The sequence below is a fragment of the Opisthocomus hoazin genome, chromosome 9 (genome assembly GCF_030867145.1).
Source record: "Opisthocomus hoazin isolate bOpiHoa1 chromosome 9, bOpiHoa1.hap1, whole genome shotgun sequence".
NCBI classification, from domain to species: domain Eukaryota; kingdom Metazoa; phylum Chordata; class Aves; order Opisthocomiformes; family Opisthocomidae; genus Opisthocomus; species Opisthocomus hoazin.
The window spans coordinates 11,507,903-11,530,391 of NC_134422.1; the positions used below are offsets into that span (position 1 = coordinate 11,507,903).

The window sequence follows — 22,489 nt, forward strand, 5'->3', positions numbered from 1 at the left end:
CTATTTATGAAAGTCTGTTTGCTGTTAGAATGAGTTAAAGGCATTGCTTTATGCATACTTGTAACTACAAAAAGCAGTAGTGCTCCTAGCATGTAATAGGTAAGACTTCCCTTGTGAAGTTCTCTAGCAGGCTTGTTAATGTGTGCCTATGTTTGATGCTCAACACTGTAATTTTGCTAGTAACGTAGAATTATGATCCTTGTAAGCTTTAAAACTAATGAACTTGAGGCCATAGCAGTGCTTTTGTATGTGTCAGTTTAGTTTAGCATCATTTTAAAGATGGGTGTCACATTTAGCTTGGCAAGAGGTGCAAAGCGTCTTGCAAAAAAAAAAAAAAAGGCAAGCGAAGGGGTCTGAATTGTAGGACTTCTCTACAAGGGTATGTTGCTGGAAGGGACTAAGACAGATGGATTTGGTGCCCCTTAACTGTTTAACAGAATGTATCTGGAAGCAGTACTATTGCCATTGACATCAGTGAGTTTGTAGCTGGGTAAACTGGTGGAAGACTTGCAGGAATAAGTGATCAAAGGTCGTGTGTTTGCAGGACAAGAATCTGTCAGAAACTGATAGATTGCTGGGCTGTATCTGGAGAAGTTGCTGTTTGGAGACAAGTACTGAGCTTTTGTTTCATTGTAACACAATCAACTCTTCATGAATCACAACTGAAAACTAGGTGGATTATGCAGAGTTATTCTGAATAGCGAGAGCAAAAGAAAATCACTGGTGCTCTTAGCCTCAATGTCCAAGGGGCTTTGATACTGACACTTAATGTTGATAAGTTGACAATAATTCTCTTTCACCATGGCAGGGCTTGCATGTTGCTGGTATTCATAATGCAAATAACGTAAAGCTCTCAAGTTGTGTTTTGTTAGTCAACAAATCTTTGTTTCAGCTTACACTTCTAGGAGTTCAGAAAGTTTATACTGGCAGGGTATGTTCAGGAGTGCAGACGGTGGTGTGTGTATGAAACAAAACTCGTAGCAGAATGCTGAGAATATTTGCCTAGCTGAAACCATACTGTAGATGAAATGAGAGATGAGCAAGTCCTTTTTTCCTTCTAGATTTGATTGTGTATATACTTTTCCTTTTACCGTTTCTGTTTCCTCAGGAAAGAAAAATAACTTTTTGTAAAATCCTGGGAAAAGCATCTTTCCTGTATTCAAAATCTGAAGTATAAACCCCTCAAGATGGGAGGTTATTTAGCGCTATACTGGAGGACAAACCTCTCTTCACTACGTGCCTTAGTAGACCAGAACCAGAGCACTGGTTTACGTGCTGCTGCTGTCTGTGCCACTGATGCATTAAAGCACGATGTGTCTTTTGTCCCAAAGGGTTTGAACCAGGCAAACTAAACTTTAAATTAGGCATTGTTGCAGTGCAGTGTGTTATAGTTGAATGTTGATATTGGAGACTTTGTTTACTCTAACTGTATCGTCAAATCGTGCCTTTCCTCCCTCCCACCCCCAGCACTTCATTTTATTCTGCAAGGGATTTGTCACTTGCGATTTTAACCCTTCCTTTAGGAAGGAGAAAATTCCCCCCTCTCTTTAGTTTACTTAAATGATTATAGCATCATAGTAGGTATTAACTGTCTGAAGACTCCTTGACTGTAGCTTATTTGATGGGGAGTTAATCTCTAAAAGGCTTGTGCATATTAGTCTTAAATCAAGTTTAAGACTGGACAGACATTTTTCTAACAGCTTCGCTCTGTGTGGTGCAAATGCTCAGAAGTGGTGTGTGAGAGTTACTGTGCTGTTAATGGCAAGAAGGAAATAACCCTACTTAGACTGCTGAGCATTGGCAGGACCTTGGTTCCTGCCTGATGGTGCTTGTGTCCTTACTGAACTCTTCCTTCAGAGCAGAGCACTACGTGTGTCTGTAACAAGGCAAAAACTTGCCCTGTAACTGCAGTGTGGGAAGTGATCCTTTTCAGGTGTAAACCTGTTGAATGTGCCTGCTGTTGGAACATAAGTACAGTACTCTGTGAAGCAGCTGCTTAGAGGGAAGGACTCTGGTTTAACATCAGTGTACCTAGGTGGTGTTTGTGTGGTGAGAGGATGTGTGAGGAGTATGCGTAGGTGAGTCTGAACAACCCGAAATCCGACTGGCTCGTGTAATCACGCGTTGGGATATAGCAGTGGAGGTCCAAGGCTGTACAAGCCCGTGGAGCACTCTGAATGAACATAAAGACTGGGACTTGGAGTTACTGCAGTGTTTTGTGTTCCTTGTGCTGTCTTGGACGTGCTTCTCCATGCTGCCTTTGTCTTCCCTTTGCAGGATGTTCTTAGAGGAGTGCTGCGTGTAGCAATGACAATGAACCTGTTTTCTACCAATATCAGTCAGTCTTAGTCTTGCAGGTTTCATTCACGTAACCTTTCTGTTTGTATTGGTGGTTTGGTGATTGGAAGAAGGACAGCTAAAGTTAGCAGGATTTCCATCAGTGCATCTCATCCGAGTTGCAAAAAAGAAGCTGCTTTTCCTTCAACTTGGATGCTCTCCTAAGCATCTTCCAGATATGGAGCTGGTTCCAGGTGAAGGGAACCTGCAGTGATATTCAAATATGAGTTTCTTCTGTTTGGCCCCAGTGCAGCGGGAGGTGGAACAGTTTCAAACTGTGCCCATCTCATCTGTAGAAGTTACTGCGAGGGTGCTAAAGGAAGGACTGTTCTTGGTTTGGGAAAACACTGTGTTCCATTCCCTGTCAAATTCAAAATAGGTCTTCAAGCTCTAGGCTGGCTGTAACAGTGCACAAAATATTCGTCTACCAGCACTAACAAATACTGCTGAAGTAACTTGCTCCTAGCAGTTGTGGCACAGTCTGTTAGCTGGAAGAGTACACTGTAGGAAATACATACACCTCGCAAGATGCGTTTGTTTATTTTTCATTCACTGAAAAGAGGGATGTTTTGTTCAAAAGTAAACCCCAGCCATTTTCCCCAGAGTTGAAGCTTTCATGCAGTATAGATGAGCCCTGAGTGAGCTGTATGTAAAATGCCATATATAAATGAAAAGTTGTGGTGGTGTGGGAGCTCTGTGAATGAGACTGGGATATCTCGTCTGTGTTGGTGTCTTATGAAGAGTAAATACCCATCGCACAGTTTAATGCTCAATTAAACTGAAAAAAACCCAACCTCCTCCGAGAGGTTCCGTACTGCTGTTGCTGTCATTGGTAAACCAACATCTCAAAAAGCAAAGTAGCCAATTACCTTTTTAATTAGGTATTGAACTTTATTCTGTAGAGATTTATATGTGCTTTTTTATAGAAAAGAACATTGCATTAAAAATGGCTCTATTCTGATATACAAATTACATATTTTCTGTAAAGCAAGTCATAAAGTAAGAGAACACCATATATAAGATTTTGATTTCACTGGGGAACTGTTCCTAGTAATAAAGAGCATATAGAGGTCACTCTACCACTGGTTTTATTTGGTTTGAAAAATATAAAATAGCTTGTCCATATGGTCTTATGTTACCTAATTGCTTCATCTAAAAAGAATGCAGGGTTGTGTATCTTAACTCCATGCTTTGTGTAACATTTTAAGGGACTATTTTTGTGGGATTTGGATTATACCAGCTTAGTTTTAGTAGATACTGTTTACATCCTAGTTTGCAAAAAAATAGCTTAGTTTTTTGACTTTTTAATAAAAAAATCCTGACATGCAGGGCAGCTACTGTCAACTTGTTCAATGTTTGAAGATTTAAATACGCCAGGAAGGCAGGATTTTTTTCGAACGGTGCTTCCAGAAGGCTGAGATTTTTTTGTCACTGGAATTTAATTGCATTAAATTAACAAAGCTTTTTTTCCCCTTTTTTCAGGCAGATTCCAGATTAAAAGCTCTTAATGCAACATTCAGAGTGAAAAACCCAGACAAGTAAGATTCCACATCCTTCCTCCCTCCCTTTCCCTTTTTCAGTTACAACTATAACTTCAGATGACAGAATATTCTATCTCCATAGAATAAATTCAGAAAAGAAAAAATTATCTTTCTGCACTTCAAATCTTAACAGAAGTCCAAGAAGGAGGTAGTGTGAAAAGGTTTAATCAATCCTGTTTCTAGAAGCAGGAAACATTCAGAAAAATGCCATCGCTTTATGCAAAATGAGTCTTTCATTTTAGCTAGATTAAAAGGAAGGGACTTAAAATAGGAGACTCAGAAATGAGAACGTCTTAATATTTGTTGGGGGGGGGGGGCACACCAGAAACCCCCCCCAACTTTACAAGCATGAACAGAATACAGATTGATAGTTGGTCTTTCCAAAAATCCGCTAGTGTGCAACTCTAGATGCACACACCCTGGTGCTGCAGTTCATAGTTCTCTTCAAGCTGCCAGTTTTCACAGATGCTTTTGGAAGTCCAGAAGTCAGCTCAGCTCTGTTGTAGTTTAGGAAGCTCTGGGACAGGCACTAGAGCAATCTGCTGGATCAAAAAACTGGTCAGAATTGTCAGGGTATGTAGTGGGAGGTGCATCACACCCTAGATGATGTGAGAAGGGTAGAGTGAGAGTTTCTGCTTCTGCAACAGTTAGAAACATTAGTGTGCAGCGGTGGGGTCAAGAGATGTTGCTGTTTGCCATCTGTAAGCAATCGGGACCTGTGTGAGTGCCCCTCTGGGTTCGTCTGCTGTCCAACAGCAGCAGTAGGAGGTGCTGTCTAGGGAGAGCCCATGTGCCTGACTGCTTTCTGGTGTCTGCTCCCTTTGTACTTCCCTAGCACCTCTGGGTGCTGTATTAAGGGCGTTAGAGGGTACATCCCCTTCTGAACCTCTTCATAGACTTAACTGTGAATTGGTGCAGTCCCTCCTTTTTATTGTGTTTGCTTTTGCAGCCTTCTGTGGCAGCAAGGAAGCTTTTAGCGTGGGTTTAATATAAAAGATAACATTCACAAATGAGATGGAAATACAGCAGTTCTTTCTGTAGCTACAGGTGAAACTGGCCCCCTGTTCAAACACTTCCTCCTCCACCACCTTTGTCTGTGGCTGGTAGAAGTTAGCTTTTCCTGCTTTCATGGCAGGGAACCTTTGCCAGTAGTCTGCCTGTAGGCATAGATGGGCAAGACTGGTGAAGGCTGAGATGAGGAATATACTGCTATCTTTTGAGGTAACTAATGTTTCAGAAAGCAAAGCTGTTATGAAAAGTGGCTTGGTAAAAAGCAGGAAAAGAGTTAATACAAGGAAAACATGTGGAAGGGCTTGTAAGGAAAACAGTCTCTCGGTGTGTATCTCCCCGTAGAGACTTCACAACACTTAGGAGATACAGCACATGCTTTCTATTGTATTTTGCCAGCTACAGAGCTTCCAAATTGAACTTTTGCATACAAGTTTAATAAAGAACTGATGAGCATAACTTCTTGTTTTTTGTTTTTTTTTTTAATTCCGGGAGAGCATTTGGTACAGCATGTGTGGCTCTGACAGGAGGATTAGTGCCCTGCTCTGCCTAGCACGTGTAGCGTGAGCTGCCTGGAGTCTGACACTTTACCCCTCTGCGTTACCTCTGGCGCTTGGGTCACTGGGTGCTAAAGTGGGTTCAGCAAGCTCACCTCGCTGAAACAAAAGATCTGGCTGCTGTGTGGAGTGTAGGCTTTCAGGTTCCTGGGCCAGGAAGGGTTCAGGTGAAGGACAGCTGCAGCTCCCAGTCTGGAGTGCCTCGCGGTGCTGTGGAGCTGCAGCTTCGGCTTGGAGCCACGTCAGGAGCTTTAAAGCTGAAACGCTGCTGCTGTAGGAGTTCAAACGTAGGCTAGAAACTAAACCTTCTCCTGTGAGAAGCAGTTCATATCTTTAATGATGGAATTATATGGTGACAAAAACGTGATATTCTGATATTCGGAGATAAATTTGTATCTACTGCAGACCTCTCTAATTTGGCCTCATCCTTTCCTAAGGCAGAATTAAAAAAAAAAAAGCAAAACCTCCGTTTTTTGTCTGGTTAGTTAGACAAGTGGCTTGTTCTGTTCATGTAGTATCTTCCTTCACAAAACAGGAAAATAGTACTGCCCTCCCTCATGTTGGACGTAGGGAGGAGTTCTGCTGAGCAAAATGCACAAAGTAAATAACTTCTATTGAAATACTGTCTACTGTAAATGACATTTTCTTCTTTGCCATTACCATAAGCAATATTTTGGAGAAGAAACCTAGTGGTGTTCCTACAGAAATGTGGCCTGATCTATTCTTCATTTATGTCTGAAGTTCTGCTTAATAGCTTAATTAAATAACTAGACTGTTGGTAATGTTGCAGAACCAGTAAAATCAAGGGAAAAGTGCTAGGCTTGCTTCATTTACTGAGTGGTAAAACTGGTGCACTGGGAAGTAAGCATCCCTTTGTGTGCCTCGCCAAACTCAGTTTGGAAATTGCTTTATAATTATGTTTTCTTTTTTTTACATGAGGAATGAGTAGGACTTAAGCAAGTACTTGAGAAATAAACCTTTGATCTGCAACACCACCAGTCTCTTAAAAGCAGTTTTTCCTGAAATATTATATTTCTAAAATTTTCAACCTTTATGGAATATTTGGCAAAAAATAGGATCGCTTTGATTTATGTTTTTCTGAGGAAAAAGAAGACAGCTTGGTTCTGAAGTGGTGATTTTTTTAAATTTTTTTTTTAATGGAGAAGGAATTGGCGTAGGAGAAGATGTACTGCTGCTGAAGTCCAGCATACTGAAAGTCCTCTTAGGTTCTAGACTCTTGCCTTCAGGGAGTACAGCATTCCTAAAAACTTTCTTGCCACAAAACAGGATAAATAACATTTTTTTGTCATAAATTTCTGGAGTGGAAAGAGGAGTCTTCCTGAGCTGAAGGCATGCTTTTTAATCTTTTGTTTTTAGTTCAATTATTTCAAATATCTTCACTGTTTGTGTCTGCAGCTGTCCGACATGCAGCCCTGGTGCATATTTTATAAAGTGTAAACTGAAAAGATTGCTCTCTAAACCCCAACTGTGCAGATCAATGACTATATTTATTTTTCCCGTACAGTTTCTCCACTGGCTTTTAAATCTTTTTATGTACTTTAACCCTGTGTGTGTGAATCTTATAAAAGATGCTCCTTGGAGATCAAAAATATTAGAAATGGTAATAAAGCTCTTACTTCCTGAATGTAAGGAGGAGAATATTTTAGAGGAAGACTTCCTGGCAGAGGAAGAAGAGGTGTTAAATGAAAAAGCCTGGAATTTCAGACTTGGTCACCCAAAACAAGTGTCCCGATTCATTTCAGTAAGACCTCTTCGGTACAAACTGTTCTGAAATACAGAGCCTGACTGTGTGCCTGTGGTGGGGGGAGGGGTGAAGGTTTTAATGCTTGAACATCAACCTGGAAGGCTAATCCTAGTCTCCCATTCCTCAACTCTGGTTGTGTTCTTCTGTGTTTGTTTATTTTCAGAGCATTGTTTAGTAATTGAGGTAGAGTTGTTTCTGGTTTCCCAGTTGGATGAAATGCATTCTTGTGTACCAAAGTAGGTCATGAGTTAGACTTGTGTGTAGTAGGGAGGGTTTACGCACACAGAAGTGGCTGTTGCTGTGGCTTAATGGGTTACCTGTCACTAGCAAAGCTGTGGCAGCTGCCTCTGCTTCGTCATGAGGATGAACTCAATTATCAACTTAAACTACCACCAAGGCTTAACTGGGGTGGTGGATAAGATGCCTCTTTCCTTCAGTAGTGGCAGGCCAGCAGCGTGCACGTGGTCACTTGCGATGGGTTGCCTGACTGGTACCTTGCGAAGCTGTAGTGACTTGATGGCTTTTAGCCACGCGTGACTCCTGTGCAGGGACAGGTCTGGAGAGTTGCACGTGTACCTGGTTACAGTTACCATGTGGCTGAGCCGTAGAGGAATTGTGGTGATTGTGAATGCTTCCGTGAGCTTCGGAAAGGCTGTGCTCAAAACTGGCTAGATGGCAGCTTGAAAGTAAAGTGTCTTTGTCAGGTCAAAAATGTGAACACGTTTTTATCAAGAAGTGTGTATGCTTCATCAGATTTTGACTTTGTACTTATTTGAAGCTTTCATGTTCACTCATGCTTGCTTTCATAAATCCCATTTTTAAAAAAAAAAAAACAAACCCCAACACAATGATGTAATAATTTCAGTTAACTACTTAAATGTCATAAAAATTTCTCTCTTAAATGATGAAGGTTCAGAACAATTTACATTAAAAAAAAAAAAACCACACCAACAAAAACAAACAGTTATGTAAGTGTTGGGTTGTTCACTTCAGGGAAATGAAACTCTGCAGTCACTTCTTTAAGAGTCTTCAGCTAATTCCACCTCAGCATAACCCAGGCTCCATCTCGCTGGCTGTAGCGTTGTGGCTCTATCTTGCATTCTGTGAAAGCTTGCTTTCGTGATGGCTAATGATGTACTATCTGTTTCCTGCTCCCAGGAGATTTACTGAGCTAAAACACTATAGCGATGAACTGCAGTCTGTCATATCACACCTTCTGCGAGTCAGAGCTGTAAGTATTTCCCATGTGTGTCGTGACAAATAGTATAGTTTATTTCTAAGGCAGTATTTCTTGTTTAATCAAGAGAACTGGTATATGTGCTCTAGAATAAGGGCAGTTTTGCCTGAGAGAGTCAGGCTCTGGAACGTGGAGCAGGAGATGGCGAGGAGGGGGGCACTGACTTAGTACGGATTTGGTGGGGGGGAAGAGTTCCAAATGTGATAGTTGAATTTGCTCCTCCGATGACTGTCAAACACATGCATGTTGCTAATCTGCCCTCTTCCCTGATGATCACACATTAGGGGGAGGTGTTCTGAAGAGCACTGAGATATCTGCTGCTCTCCAGCCAGCAGACAAGTTGCTTTTGTTGGGTGTCTGGGCTGGGAAGGGCCCCAAAACAGCGTTTTCTGGTCAGACATATAATACTTTGTTTTCCAGATTTTGTAGTATGAATTGTGTATGCCTCCCAGCACACTTTTTTTTTTGGCTTGTTCTTTGATCTGTAATGAATAATGTTCTTTCTAATGATTATCAATTCAATGATGTTTCAATTATGTTGTGCATCAAGATACTCTATGGGTTAAGAATGGAAGATTGTTTAAAGTCACAAAAAGGAAATAGGTAATTACAATTCCAATAATGAGGAGCATGATACTGCTTCTTAGTATTTTCAACAGGAATTTAATTTTTGGTGGAAACTGTGTGGCAGTGACCTGGTTTTGGAGGACAGTAATGGATTGCCCTGTTGAGCTGAGGTTCTTGATGGGATTAATCACTGGTGTTCTACTGACCGTGCCCTTTTCTCAGGGCTGTATGTGCATGAGATCTTTTGGGCAATTTGCTTGCATTTCATTTTTACTGCTTTGATAGATCAGTAACAGTAATTCTTAACAAACTTGAATCTCATTCATTGGTACATCACAATTACAAGGGCATTATCTGGATGACAAGTCTCACTTCAGAGTGTACATGTGGTCTTCTCCTCTGAGGTTGTCGCCAGCATCGTAGTGCTGGCTGCCACAGGTACTGACTCTCCAAACAGCTGAAATGACATATCTAGCTTGAGCATTAAGTTCTCTAATGGAGAGCTCATTTCTTTTCCTTTGTTTCACTGAGCTGGATGGAAAAATTAAGTCGCTTGTTAGAATTTTGCTGAAGCTTTCCCTACAGTCTTGGTGACAGGATGGTCTTTTGTGTTGCAAGTTTGTATATGTTTGTCATTATTTGAGTAAAGGAGGCTATGCCTTATCTCTGGTTATCAAAAACTGAAGGTAACTTGATTATTTATGATCTCCATAGGCATATCCTATACATGGGTGCTTCCAAAGAAATAGTCAAAATTTCGAAATTTTTCAAAATTTCAGTACAGCCTTGACTGTGTCTTCAGTCTTCAAAGACTTCATGCTGTTGATTTTTCTTTCAGAAGTGGCTTAGATTAGATCTAGGCCTAATCTTGTTTACCTGTATAAAAACATTCAGGCTTTAACTTGAAGTTTGTGTGTGGGTTTTCAGAAAGTAATTGCACTTAATGTTGATGACCAAAATTTGACTCTAAATAATGTTTTAGAGGGTAGCAGACCGACTGTATGGTGTCTATAAAGTCCATGGCAACTATGGAAGAGTATTCAGGTAAGAGTTCATCCATTTTTTCAGTATGTATATGGAGTGTTCTGTGTGTGTATATACACAGAGAGAGAGTAGAGAATTTGGTTATGTTGTTAGGGTTCTGAACAGTACATCATAAAACATTTAAATACCTGCCTTGAAAAACTTTGTATTGTAGCTCTAATGAGATTTCTGTGTTGGATATAGTGGTCTCCGAATCTGCTAAGCTTAGTCTGAAGTGGAAGACTTCAGCTTTTTGTTTTGTGTTCCAGAGCTTTGGAGCTTTTGTTTTTATATTGGCATTCTGTTTCTTCAGTAACTTACACGTATTTTCATGCAGTTGTCTCTGAAAAGCTTCTAGGTCCTTTTCAGGGTTAAAAATCAACAACTGTATCCAGTTTTAGTACCTTTTTAAAGTGAATTTGCCAATCGTAGTTTGATTTATATGAGTGAATTGCATGCTCAAGTTTTCCATCTCACTGGAGAATTAAAGAATCTAAACTTCTGGTTAAGGGAAACCTCCTGCTTCTACACACTGTTCAAGTGCTAAATTTAATTCTCTGGGTTAATGGATTGCAGATGTCTTTCTCATTAGGGGTTTTAAAGTGAAATTAGGTGTAGTTCTGTAATAACACAAAGACAAACAAATGTCAACATCAGCGGAGTGGAATATTTAGGAAAAAGTGAAGGACAGAATAGGTGTGTTAGACATAATTTATGTGAAATATAAGGGGACCCCTTCCTTTTTTTCTTGTAAAGAGAGTTCTGGATGTAATTCCTGTAACTAAGAAATCTCAGAAGGTTTCACAAAGCTGAGAACACAATTAAAATTGCAGTGTACGTACTTGGATGTCCAGAACAAGTCTCTTGCTATCTTTTTGTTGTAGCTCTCTTTACTTCTTTATCTAAATGATCTCCCTAATATGAATAGGTAGTTACAGTAACGAGAAGGTTATAAGTTGGTATTTTTTTTAATTAATAGAACTAAACAGCAGTCTACTATGAAAACAGAAAACAACATACAGCAAACGGTTTCAGGAGCAGTAAAATGCTTGCAAATGTCAAATCCCACCGTATGATTTTTGGAGTGAGGCTTCTATCTGATGTGTTGCAAGTCTGGAAAGCTTAGTTTCTTCTTGGTGAGCACGTTGGATCAAATTCTGTTTTAGAAAGTTCCATCTTCCCCTGCCCTCTGCCATTTATTTTAAGTGCTAGTATCTTTTGTTTGTTTGTTTGTTTGTTTAAATTGAGTTTAAAAAAAAAAAAAACCAACACAATTTTTTTAAAAAAACAGTCCCAGACTAAGTATATTTGTGAGGATGAGTTTAGGTGACAGGGACAGTTGTTGAACAGAGTGCCATAAATAGCATTGCCACGTTGTCAGTGTTGCTGCTCAGAGGAAGAAAACAGTTTGGCCAAGTCGTAACTTCAAGGCAATTTCTATTCAGGTGTCACCTGGAAAGAAACTATATACAGGATGCAGCTTATTAACTTCCCTTACCCTTCATGTGTGATGTTGTTTCTCATTTGTTTTTCCTACAGTGAGTGGAGTGCAATAGAAAAGGAGATGGGGGATGGGTTGCAGAGTGCTGGCCACCACATGGATGTGTAAGTACTGACTGAATATCTGATAGTTTGATGTAAGCCAGATGTAGAACTCTCCCTCTTTCCTCTCTTTTCCCTCAACCCCAAAGTACATATGAATAGAGTACCGAGAAAGTTGGGGCTGCATTGTTTTTGGGTGTACAGTGTTTCTGTGACTTGGATGCAGGCACAATTTTAGCATCCATGTACTGTATTAAGTAGCTCAAAAGGTCTCAGGAGAACCAGAGGGGTTTCTTTTTTTATTATTATTTTGAAATTGTAGAAGTATTTGGAATTCTTCCAGGTTTTTCTTTCAAGCTACTATGCCAGAAACTGGTGGAATACAACTTTAATGTACTGCAGACCTGATGAGATCCAGTTGGTTTGGATAGCAGCATTTTGTACCATGCGGTAGATGGTACATAGATTAGGACTTAATTACAGAAAGTTAAGAAATTTAATTAATCAGCACCAAAACTCTAATGGATTCTTGAAACAAATCCTGACTAGATGTAATAAAGTAGAGAATCCTCCCTCTTTGCATCTTTAGAGTCACTTGGCAGAGTATAAAAACCACAGCCTTCAGAATAAGAGTCTAGCACTTCAGAGTGCTCACAGAAGTGAGCTCATGGTTTCTGCTTTTCAGGTAACCGTATATTGTGAGTGAAATGGTATAATTTCTTATTGCTCTGGTTCCTCTTCTGTAATTGCGCAGTATAGATAAGTAACAATTCCAGCAAGAGATGGAAGCTGTTCGACACTTCTTTATACAGTATTTTTGCTGATAAAGTGTAATTTGTGTGGAAGTTACCAGTTTTAGTTTACAGTGCAGATTTACATATGTACTGCTGCCTGGATGTAACTGGTGTTATGCCTTGTCAAGTGGAAGGGTTTGAAGAGCCATGCCAAATTGTACTCTCAGCTTCTTCAGAACAATTCTGTTTTTATGAGGTCTTTAAGAATTTGAACCCCTCTAATTTATTCGCACTCTGGTGTTATGGCTAACATGGTCGCTTGCCCCCAGGAAAAGCTATAATATTTTTTTAGGCAGAGGACTCTGGTCATCATGAAGAAATGGAGAATACCTGCTTTCAGAAGAAAATAGTTGAAGTAGAGGTGGAATACAATGTTAAGCACCTACTACAGTACACAGAAATTGAAGAGATTATGAAAACATGATATAATATAGAGGAGTTAAGGAGACACAATTAAGTTCACAGTGATTCAGATATACCACACTAAGATGTCAAACACCTAGAAACGAGTAACCAACTAAAAGAAGCAGGTCTCACTTCTCAGTCAGGAGGCTGAACCCTCTCTGCACATCTGAGATGTTTAATATTTCTGTCTGCAACACAGGGCTAAAGATCGAGAGTAATGGTGGTCACTTTCTGTGTAACTTTAATCACCGCATGAAGTCTGAGGTAGCTTTCATTGTCTGTCATCTCTTCTGGTTGGCGCTCTCGTACAGCAATATCTCTTAGTGACAATCAAGCAAGAAGCAGCAGCTGTGAGATTCAGTGACCCACGTGGTCTCCTACCAGTAAGGTTCACATCTATGATCTCTTGAAAGTGTAACTTACCAGTCCAGTTATGATTCCCATAATATTAGATGGGAGTTTATTGCAAAAGAAAGCTACTTCAGTAAGGTTGCCTAATATAGATGTTAAACTTGGAGAATAATTAAATTATTCTCTATCTACCCCATGTGCTGTAGTCTTTACTAGGTGTTTATTTAAACTTTTGAGTTGTTATTGTTCAGTATGATCTAAAACTGCTTAATATTTGGAGAAGACATCCCAAAGTTTCTCTGGGTGTGTGCAGTATAACAGCATGTGGCTTGCTAAAGGGATAGAAAACAACAGAGTATGCTGGGAAAGCTCAAGATGCACTTGATGTAAATGCTGTAATTCTAGCATTTAAAAGATGAAAGAAAAAAATGCCAGACCTTTGACTTCTGTCCCTTATGCTATTAATGAGTGACCCTTTATCTCTGTATCAACTAGACTGTCATTACAGGTGGAACCAGTCTAAACTAAAACAGGGGTTTAGTTGACGATTCCCACGAAGAGTGGGAACATGTTAGGTGCCTTCAGGACTTAATGCAGTGTTTCTCCTCAAGTTTTTTCCTGGTTTGCCTGCCTGCTTAGGACAAACCAGTATTTAAACTTCAGCTTAGGCAGTCAGAAATATAACTGGTCTTACTAATTTTTTTTTTCCAAATCAAACTTGAGTGTCATTATGAAAACCTTGTCTAGGTGAGGTGGGGTTTTGTTTGGTGGCTTTCTTTGTGTTTTTGCAGAGTTGTACCACAGATGAGCTCTAGCATTGCTCTACACTTAAAACTTAGTTGAAACTGAAATGTGGTCCATCTGCTGCCCTGAGAAATCTAACCACTATACTAAAATTATTGCACCTTAGAACTTGAAAATAGAGAGGGTAAGCCACTGGTGACCTATGTGGCTGCAGGATTTTTTTCAGAACAAGTATATTTTTCAACAGTTTGGACTTCTTCCTTACTTTGATTCTTAATGCGAATTCTTGTTCTGCCTGTTCTTTTATCCCTTCTACTTAAACTGATCTGCTGTTGCTGGTCACTTCATATCTTATGCTTATTTATCACTAATGGCCTTGGTAAGCCTTCTCCTGGATCTGCCATGTCTTTGATTTTGCAGAGCATCAAAACAACTCACCTTGCTTGTAAACTTATAAAATTTGCGAACAGATGAACATGTCTACAGCTCTTCCTTAGTCTTCCCATGCTTCCAGTTACTCTGTAAGTAGCTCCTCCCTCTCTGAAGTGCCTTAGCTCGCATGCCCTGCTGAGCAGGCCTGAGGATGATGATAACCTTCAGCAGGAGTGTCTGCCTCAGATCCCTCCCTTAGATTCCCAGGAGTCTAAGTGACCCTGTTGTTTCTTTTGGAGTTTAGGAAGGATTTCTTGTTCTCTCCCAAGTCACATTACCAGTTCCCTTTCAGCTTAAGACTCTGCCTCTTCTTCCATAGAGCTGGCTATGGGAAAGGCACAGGAAGAAAGGAAAGAACTCAAAGACTCTGCAAAACTTTAAAGCCAAGAGGTGCTGTAATTAACGTTTGGGTCGTGTTGTGCTGGACGCTAGACAAATATATGCTTGCTTCAGAGAGCCTGCAGCTGTGCAAGGGTTTGCCACGTCCTTGAGAATCCAGGCTGAGTTGGCAGAATAGATGAAAGCATTTGCGATGGGGTCTCATTCGTTCTGGTTATCTCCAGTGGCACAGGCCCTGTATTGCTGGCTAAAGTGGCTTCCTGTTTCTGTCACTGTGCCAAGTGAGATGTGCAGTTACCTCTTAGCTGTAGGCCTGTCCCTGCAAGTGTGTCCAAGCACAGTCATCTTGGTTAGTGAGAACCTGTTAAATACTGTCCAATAAGCAATATAAACTAGGAAAAAAGAGTGAGTTTTTGCCATTTTTAGGAGACGTCAACCTAAATGACAAAACTCTTACTGAACGCAAGAGCTGTGGAGTTGGTCCAAGCCCTTATACTTCAGATTTCTCCCTAAAAGGCAGGTTTAAATTTCTTGTTGCTCTGAATTGATATGCCTGACTTACACAGCAGACAAAGCAACACACTTTCAAGGAGGCAAAGGACTTAATGTCACGGTGTTCAGAGCACCACTGTCATACTCGGGCTGAATAACGAACAATGAAAGCAGGCTTTTAAATACTGCCTCTTTGCTTTTCAGAAGCCATGATTGTTCCCGTTCCTATGCCTTAATGCCTTGCAGGATTTCTTCTGCACCATGTCTTTTTTGTCTTGGTGCTGCCTATTGACAGTCCACTGAAGGAAAAGAAATAAATTTCCTTTCCTGTAATAAAAACTGCCTCATCTTCAGCAGGAAACTTGTGATAAATCTTGTACTTGTCAAAAGACTCATTCTAGTAACAACCAAAGAAACAGGCCTGCGGGAGTGTTTATATTATCCGATTCAGAGTTTAACTAAAAACAAAGGAAAAACCCCTTTTGGAAGTGCCTTTCACTGTTTTACTTTGTGACTGGTGTTTCTGTCAAACGGGTGTCCTCCCTTGTTACTGTATGTGCAGTCCTTAAAGGTTAAATTAAGGAACTTTATATTTAACCATGGCTGTTTTTCACCAGATATGCAGCTTCTATTGATGACATACTGGAAGAGGAAGAGCATTATGCGGATCAGCTGAAAGAATATCTCTTCTATGCAGAAGCGCTACGGTGTGTACAGAAGTGCATAGCTCAAATGGAAGCTGTAGGCCTTTCGTCTAACGTTGTGTTGATATTGAGTTTAGTCTGGTATCCTCGTCTGTTCTCTGAGAAGTGGAAATTTCAGTGTTGTGGAATCTCCATGCTCTCACCTCTTACTTTGCTTACTCGTAGTTGATTGTCATGTGGGTGGCAATAAAACTTAGAACTGAGCTGATCAATAGTGAAATGACAGAAATGTTAAAATCGGGATACTGTGGAAGGTAATGCTGTTTATTCCTCTGGGTACATCCTTTCCTTAGCTTCTGGTATAATACTGCCCCAATGTGCTGAAAGCTTCAGCTTTCAAATGAGATGGGCCAAACAGAGCTGCTACAGCCATTACACATTCCAGCAAGTTTTAAAGGGCCCTATATAACTTTCATCTACTGTACAGTTTTGTGCATCTAAATACTGATTTTTTTTTTTTAAACATTAGCCTTTATAGGGCAGTCCTTCTTTACAAGCATGGATACAAAAGCAAATTGCTTTATGCTATTAGATGGTGCTTAAAGCTGTCGTGCTCTCCAGGGGCTGGCTCTGAACCTCTTAGAGGGGTTTGGCAGTGCTGTAGAGAATGGGGCTGGTGAGTGTGATGGCTGCTATGTGGGAACCCAGAGCACTAGTAGCCTGCCCTGGGAGACAAATGTGTATCCGGCAGTGGAGTACGGATGTAGCGTCGTCAGCCCACACAGGATTGGGATTTTACTGCAGGTGGTCAGAGGAAACTCCTCTTTTCCAGATGAAAGGTGCTATCTTAATGTAGGAGCACAGCTTTCTTGTTTCATTGCTTAAAAAGTGTGAAGAATTCTGATTGATACATTGCTGCTGTGACAGGTACCATCTCCAGGTACCTTTTGTCATAGCTGTGATTTTTCTGTAATAGATTTTAAATAAAAATATTTTACAGTGGTGTCCTTAAGTAGGTGGTAGGGCTCGTATTGCTGAAAGTGTCTCAGAAGGAGTCTCAGAAGAGGAGCAGAAGAGCAGAAAGCTGCTATAACTTTCTTTATACTTTGATCCAAGCTTGCTTAACTACAGCATTTGCGGAGTTATGCGTTCTGTGATAAGGCTGTTGAATTCAAGCTCGATAAATAACTGAATGTGCTGCCTGCCAAAAAAAGAGCGTGGTGCCATTTGTAAAGTTTAAATGGAGGGAAACGTAGCAAAACAAAGTATTGCGTGACAGATCTTCCATTGCTTACTTTTCAGGGCAGTTTGCAGGAAGCACGAACTGATGCAGTATGACTTGGAAATGGCTGCACAGGACCTAGCATCTAAGAAACAGCAGTGTGAGGAGCTGGCAACAGGAGTGAGTCTTTCCACTTTCTTCTCCAAGATGCCTCTTTTATTTTATTTTCTATTTGAGCCAAGTTACTTCGAATGACATTTAAGTGGCACTAGCATGCTGTCTGATGCTTATGAGAAGCAGTATCATATGAGCTGTAGGCATCTGAGGTTTAAAGTAACGTGGTTCTTGGTGACATAAGCTGTTTGTACCAAACTACTTTTATTAAATACTGAGCAAGCAAAGGGTTGCAGGGAATATGACCTAAGCAGAATAACACAAACAACTCTGTCCTAAAGATCAAAATTCTGAAAGGCTTCCTCTGCGTTTTGAAAGTTGGGTACTACTGATATGTGGCTAGTCCCTTCTATGTGGATGATAAAACATTGTCCTAAAGTGGTGGCTTCAAAAAAGTGTTTAGAATTCTTAATCCTGCTGTCGGATCTATTTGCACTCTATACGCAACTGCTTTACGGCTTTTCTTTCTCATACAGAAGACAAGAGTGGGGTTCTCTCCTACTTCAGTTAGAAAATTGCCCTGAGAGGTTACCTGTGTCAGTGGAATGACTCAGAGTCCAATCCACAGACCAGCCTTAAGAGTTTGAACACAATATTGCTTCCTCCCCACTTTGCTTGGTCTCATGTGAGCCACCATACCTTCTATAGCTAGTTTTCAATGGGACATTCATGAAATGGAAGTTAAAGCCAAAAACCAGCTGAATAATAAGAATAAGCCCAAATGCTGTTAAAAATCACATAATGACTTGTGGCTGTGCTTAAGAATCCCAAACCTAGGATGTCTTTGTGTTTTTGTAGACTGTGAGAACATTCTCCCTGAAAGGAATGACCAGCAAGCTCTTTGGGCAGGAAACCCCAGAGCAGAGGGAAGCCAAGATAAAGGTTCTAGAAGAGCAGATACAGGAAGGAGAAGAACAACTTAAGTCTAAAAATCTGGAGGGCAGGTAAATGGGCTTGACTTCTTCAAAGAAAACACAGGGCTTGTCTTAGCAGAAGTCCTTGACTGGATGCTCTTGAAGGTGTTTGCATTTTGTAAGTGTTTTTAATATATTCTTGGTGTTTATGAGCTGTCTATAAAAGCTCCTGTCAGCTGCAAGTTGTGAAATAAAGTACAGTACATGCAGTTAGCTTCTGGTCTGAGTGTATGGCTTATGTAAAACCTGATGACTTTCCCAGTTACTGAGCCCACTCTAATGGCTGACTTGCATGCTTTTATGTTCAGCTAGTAATATGTTTAGCAGGTGGGCTTGTAGGTCTGCAGCTGAATAGCCTAAGACTCAAAAGCTGCTTCGCTTCAAATCTAGTATTTAGTTTGGTTTATGTGTACGTGTCCTGAGCTCATATTCTACAACTTCTTGTACGGGGGATAACGGACTCGTTTGAAAGAGGTTAGGAATTCTGGTGAGTTGTGTTTGAGTAACTGCTTCTCAGTGCTCTAATGAAATTTTCTTCAGGAATGCAAACATGAAAAATAGGAACTAACGTTCCTAAAGCGATGTGATTGTGTCAGAACACATTCATTGTATAACACAAGGGGTAAACGTGGTTATCTCCTAATATGTTAGGGTCAGAGCTGGAAAGATAAGACTAGTTCATGGATAGTTCAAAACAACAAGGTGCTCAGCAAATGCAATTTCTTAATCATTTTGACAGAAGTACTGGAGATCTGCTTTTGTAGCTCTGGAAGCAATTTTCAAGTGAATACTTGCCTTGTATGTGTAGTCCAGCACAAAAAAAAGCTATGAATTGCAGAAATCTACCTCCATTTTAGTTAAGGAGACCTGAAGACACATGACCAAACCAAGAAAATTAATTCCTGGAGTGAATCGTCTAAGTCAAATCTACATTGTAAATGTTTGTTGTACTTCAGTGTCTCAAATCCTGATGACAAGTGAGTTTTCACATTGGAAAGACCAAGATTCTGACTTGACAATTGACAAAGAAATGTGCAGTGTTGTGTGCTGAGTGGTGGCGTAAAGTTACTTAGTTACTCCAATGAAATCTGAGGAGTAAAGTATGTTCTGAATGATGCTGGTTCTATGGCAGTGATGCTTATGGGGGAGGGGGGGGAAGGAAACCCCAAACCAAACAACCCAAGACATCCTGTGAAACTGATTCTCTAGATTAAAAACCTCAAAAAAAAAAAAAAAAAAGGTGGTAATGCCAGTTATAAAATGATGACACTGTGGGATGCGTAGTAACTACAGAACTTGTTTATTGACTGAAAGATGGAGCGCTTTGTCGTACGTAGCCTCTCTGCTGGGGGTTCAGAGGGAGGAAGATCAGCTGAGGATGGAACATGTAAAACACTAACAGAAATATTGCTTTTAATTCCAGAGACTTCGTGAAAAGTGCCTGGGCTGACATTGAACGGTTTAAAGAACAAAAGAATCATGACTTGAAGGAGGCACTTATAAGCTACGCTGTTATGCAGATTAGCGTGTGCAAAAAGGTACGTTTGTGAGAGGCCAGGCTAGTGTACGTAGTGTATCAGCAGGGGATCAGATGCAGACTCGCAGTTAGTAGGAACATTGCGGTCACAGAAGGTTGGAAGTCACTGGCGTAAAACCTCCCACGAATTCTGTCCTACTCTAACTCAGTCACGTGTTATGTTGATTCATAATAGGCAGCGTGATGCAATTCCAGTGTGGTCTCTGCCTTACTCGAGTGTGAAGTTCTGTGGGCCTTCTTTGTAGAGTCTTCTGTGGAAGAAAGTCTGTTGATGAGGTTTGCAAGCAAAGTATATTTCCACCTATTGATTTTTTTTAACTTTTTTTTAAAGGGAATTCAAGTTTGGACAAATGCAAAGGAATGCTTCAGCAAGATGTGATTATCTGGAAATGAATTCTTCCTCCAAGTGCCAGAGAATGGAAGCACAAATGTAAAACACCAATGTTAAGTTGCTACATGACTTACGTATAAATCATGAAATAAATGAGTTGACTGACTAGTTTTTCTTTCTGCTGACTGTAATTGTTAACAAAGGACAAAAAGGACATGTTATTAAATGTTTAGCCCTGACTGCCACTTCTGTGGCATGTTTTATATGTGGTAGCAAATAATTCAGGGGTAAAAGAGTTACTGAAAACTACAGCTCTGTATTGGGGCAAAGGTATAGGGAAAGTTATCCCAGGAAGTATGAACTGAACTGGTCTGAGACTTGTGAAACACCATGCTCTGTAAGGCGTAGATCACTTCCAGATGCCCTTCTTTTCAGCCCTCACAGTTTAGAATTTGTAATGCTCAAGGGTGCTTTGGTTTTATAATGGGACACACAGTTGTGTTCTTGAGATCTACACCAGAAGAGGACAAAAATTGAAATATTGTTAACGCCTAGAGTTCATATTTGAATGCCTTTGCATGTCCATAGAGAAATGTGCTTTTCCAGAGTTCAGGTTAAGCAGTCTCAAGCTCCTGAGATGTTTGAAACTCTCTACAGTAGAGGTGTTGTACAACGGTTTGATACAATATTCTGCGTTTACCGGTTCCCACTTAAGTTTTGATATGGGCATTGATTTCTTACCAAACTTCTTCCTGCAAGTAAAGGAGATTGGTGATCCAGCTGAGCAGCAAAACCAAAGTCAAAGCTGGCAAGAAGCGGATGCAACTTCGGTTTGGTTGTTTGGAACCTGTTTACACTAGATGTGAATCTGGCCTGTGGTACCTCTTTGTGTAACTGAAGCGGCGTGGTTCTTAAAAGAATAGTTCTTAATGAAGATGCTGAAATAAAAACCTGGTGCAACTTCTGTAGTACTTAAGAGCAGTGATGTGCGGAATCCACAACGAATCAAGGTATCTGTTTGGCTCTTGTAATGATGTTTCAGTGTGTGTGTGTATATATATCTGTATATATATACACCAGTATAACATGATTTGCAGTTATAGGTACTTGCATTAAATGTTTCCAATTATGAAAAACACTTACCACTGTCTAATATTGGGCTTTTTCTACATATGTTCAAGTTCTTGGTCTTGTGGAATTTGTCAGACTTGATTGCTAGTCCTAAAGGAAGCTTTGTAATGTTCTGTTGCAATGGGTATTTAATTATTCTGGATTAGAACACTACTCGGATTTTGATTTTTCTAAAAGATACTCCAGGAAGTCATTAAAAGTTCTTTTGATAAATGATCAGTAACGTAGCTACTGATACGTCCCGTGTTATGTTTGTCTCTGCAGCATTTCTTTTCTATAAAACCATTGTAAAGAATTCGTAGGCCTGGTGTACACCACAGCTTAAAACTCTGAAGTAAAATGCTGGTCACTCTGATGACTCTGTGGCTGAGAGATGACGTTGGGCAGAAAGAGGTCTCTCCGCGTAACGTTTACGAGGAGAAGTGTTTTTCTGTTCAGAGGCTGCGGTATCCAGTTCCGGTACAGGCTGAAGGACTCTTACATTCCAAACCAAGAAGTTGCACACTTGACGTGTTCAGTAAACCTTCTAAAGGAGTGGTGCCTTAATGCAATACCGTGAGGCGCTCAGAGTAGGTATTTCTCATGCACTTTGATTTTTGGTAGATCTTTCTGGTGCCTCTTTCCACATTTCACTTGCTGTACAGCTTATTAAATGTATTGGTATGCCTTTTTTTCCTTGCTAGTTGTACTAAACTGAAGAAGGGAACAAAAAGATTCTTGTAAGTTTTGTGCCAAATAAGCTAAATAAAATTGCTCTTTGATATTTTCGTTACGCTGTTTTTTGTAAAAATGCTGTCTTCCCAGTTCTGAGAACTGCTCTTCACTTTCATTGGAATGGGTTCTTGTCCATGTTAGCTGGGAGGCCATTTGAGAGCCTGCATTTAAAAATTAAGGGGTAAGTTGCCCACAACTAGGTTATCTGCCTTTTAGGTGAAGAACATAGTGTTCAGGCCAAACTTAGACGCTTGTTACAAGCCGGCTTTGATCCCTGCTGTGTTCTTGCCCACACAGAACTAGCTGTCTGAATTTCGTGTGTGTCTTCATCTGGGTAAGAGAAGATGCGTTTGAGTTAAGGCTTTGCATTGTTTGACAGAAATTGGGTGAAAGGTGGGTTAAGGATAATTTGCAAGAACTTTATTTCTTCTGCTGTTTGCAGAAGGGCATTGCATGCGCTCTGTGTACTTGTGGATCTCGGCAAGCAGTGAAGGTTTCTCCCTCTCTTAGCTTTTTAACTTTTTGAGGGGAAATTGTCTTGTTAACGGCTGCTTCCATGGGGTGAATAGAGTGCACATGACAAATGCACACCTGTGTAGCGTGCGTTTTTCCAGTTACAGCGTGACTTCTGTAACTCGATCCACTTTGCCTTGACGAGCTTCCTTCAGTTATCCAGTAAATGTCAAAA

The 22,489-nt window shown here is 40.4% G+C and overlaps 1 protein-coding gene across 1 annotated transcript in view; it reads left to right on the forward strand.

Moving 5' to 3' along the window:
* SNX4 (sorting nexin 4) overlaps positions 1-21,855 on the forward strand; it is a 35,678-nt gene extending 13,823 nt beyond the window's left edge. The window contains exons 6-14 of the mRNA XM_075430764.1: positions 3,820-3,875; positions 8,367-8,439; positions 9,995-10,056; positions 11,575-11,640; positions 15,752-15,841; positions 17,081-17,180; positions 17,973-18,118; positions 19,512-19,626; positions 19,957-21,855. Of these exons, the coding sequence (XP_075286879.1) occupies positions 3,820-3,875; positions 8,367-8,439; positions 9,995-10,056; positions 11,575-11,640; positions 15,752-15,841; positions 17,081-17,180; positions 17,973-18,118; positions 19,512-19,626; positions 19,957-20,004 (756 nt within the window). The 3' untranslated portion in view covers positions 20,005-21,855. The remainder of the gene's footprint in view (positions 1-3,819; positions 3,876-8,366; positions 8,440-9,994; positions 10,057-11,574; positions 11,641-15,751; positions 15,842-17,080; positions 17,181-17,972; positions 18,119-19,511; positions 19,627-19,956) is intronic.
* The last annotated feature ends 634 nt before the right edge of the window (positions 21,856-22,489 follow it).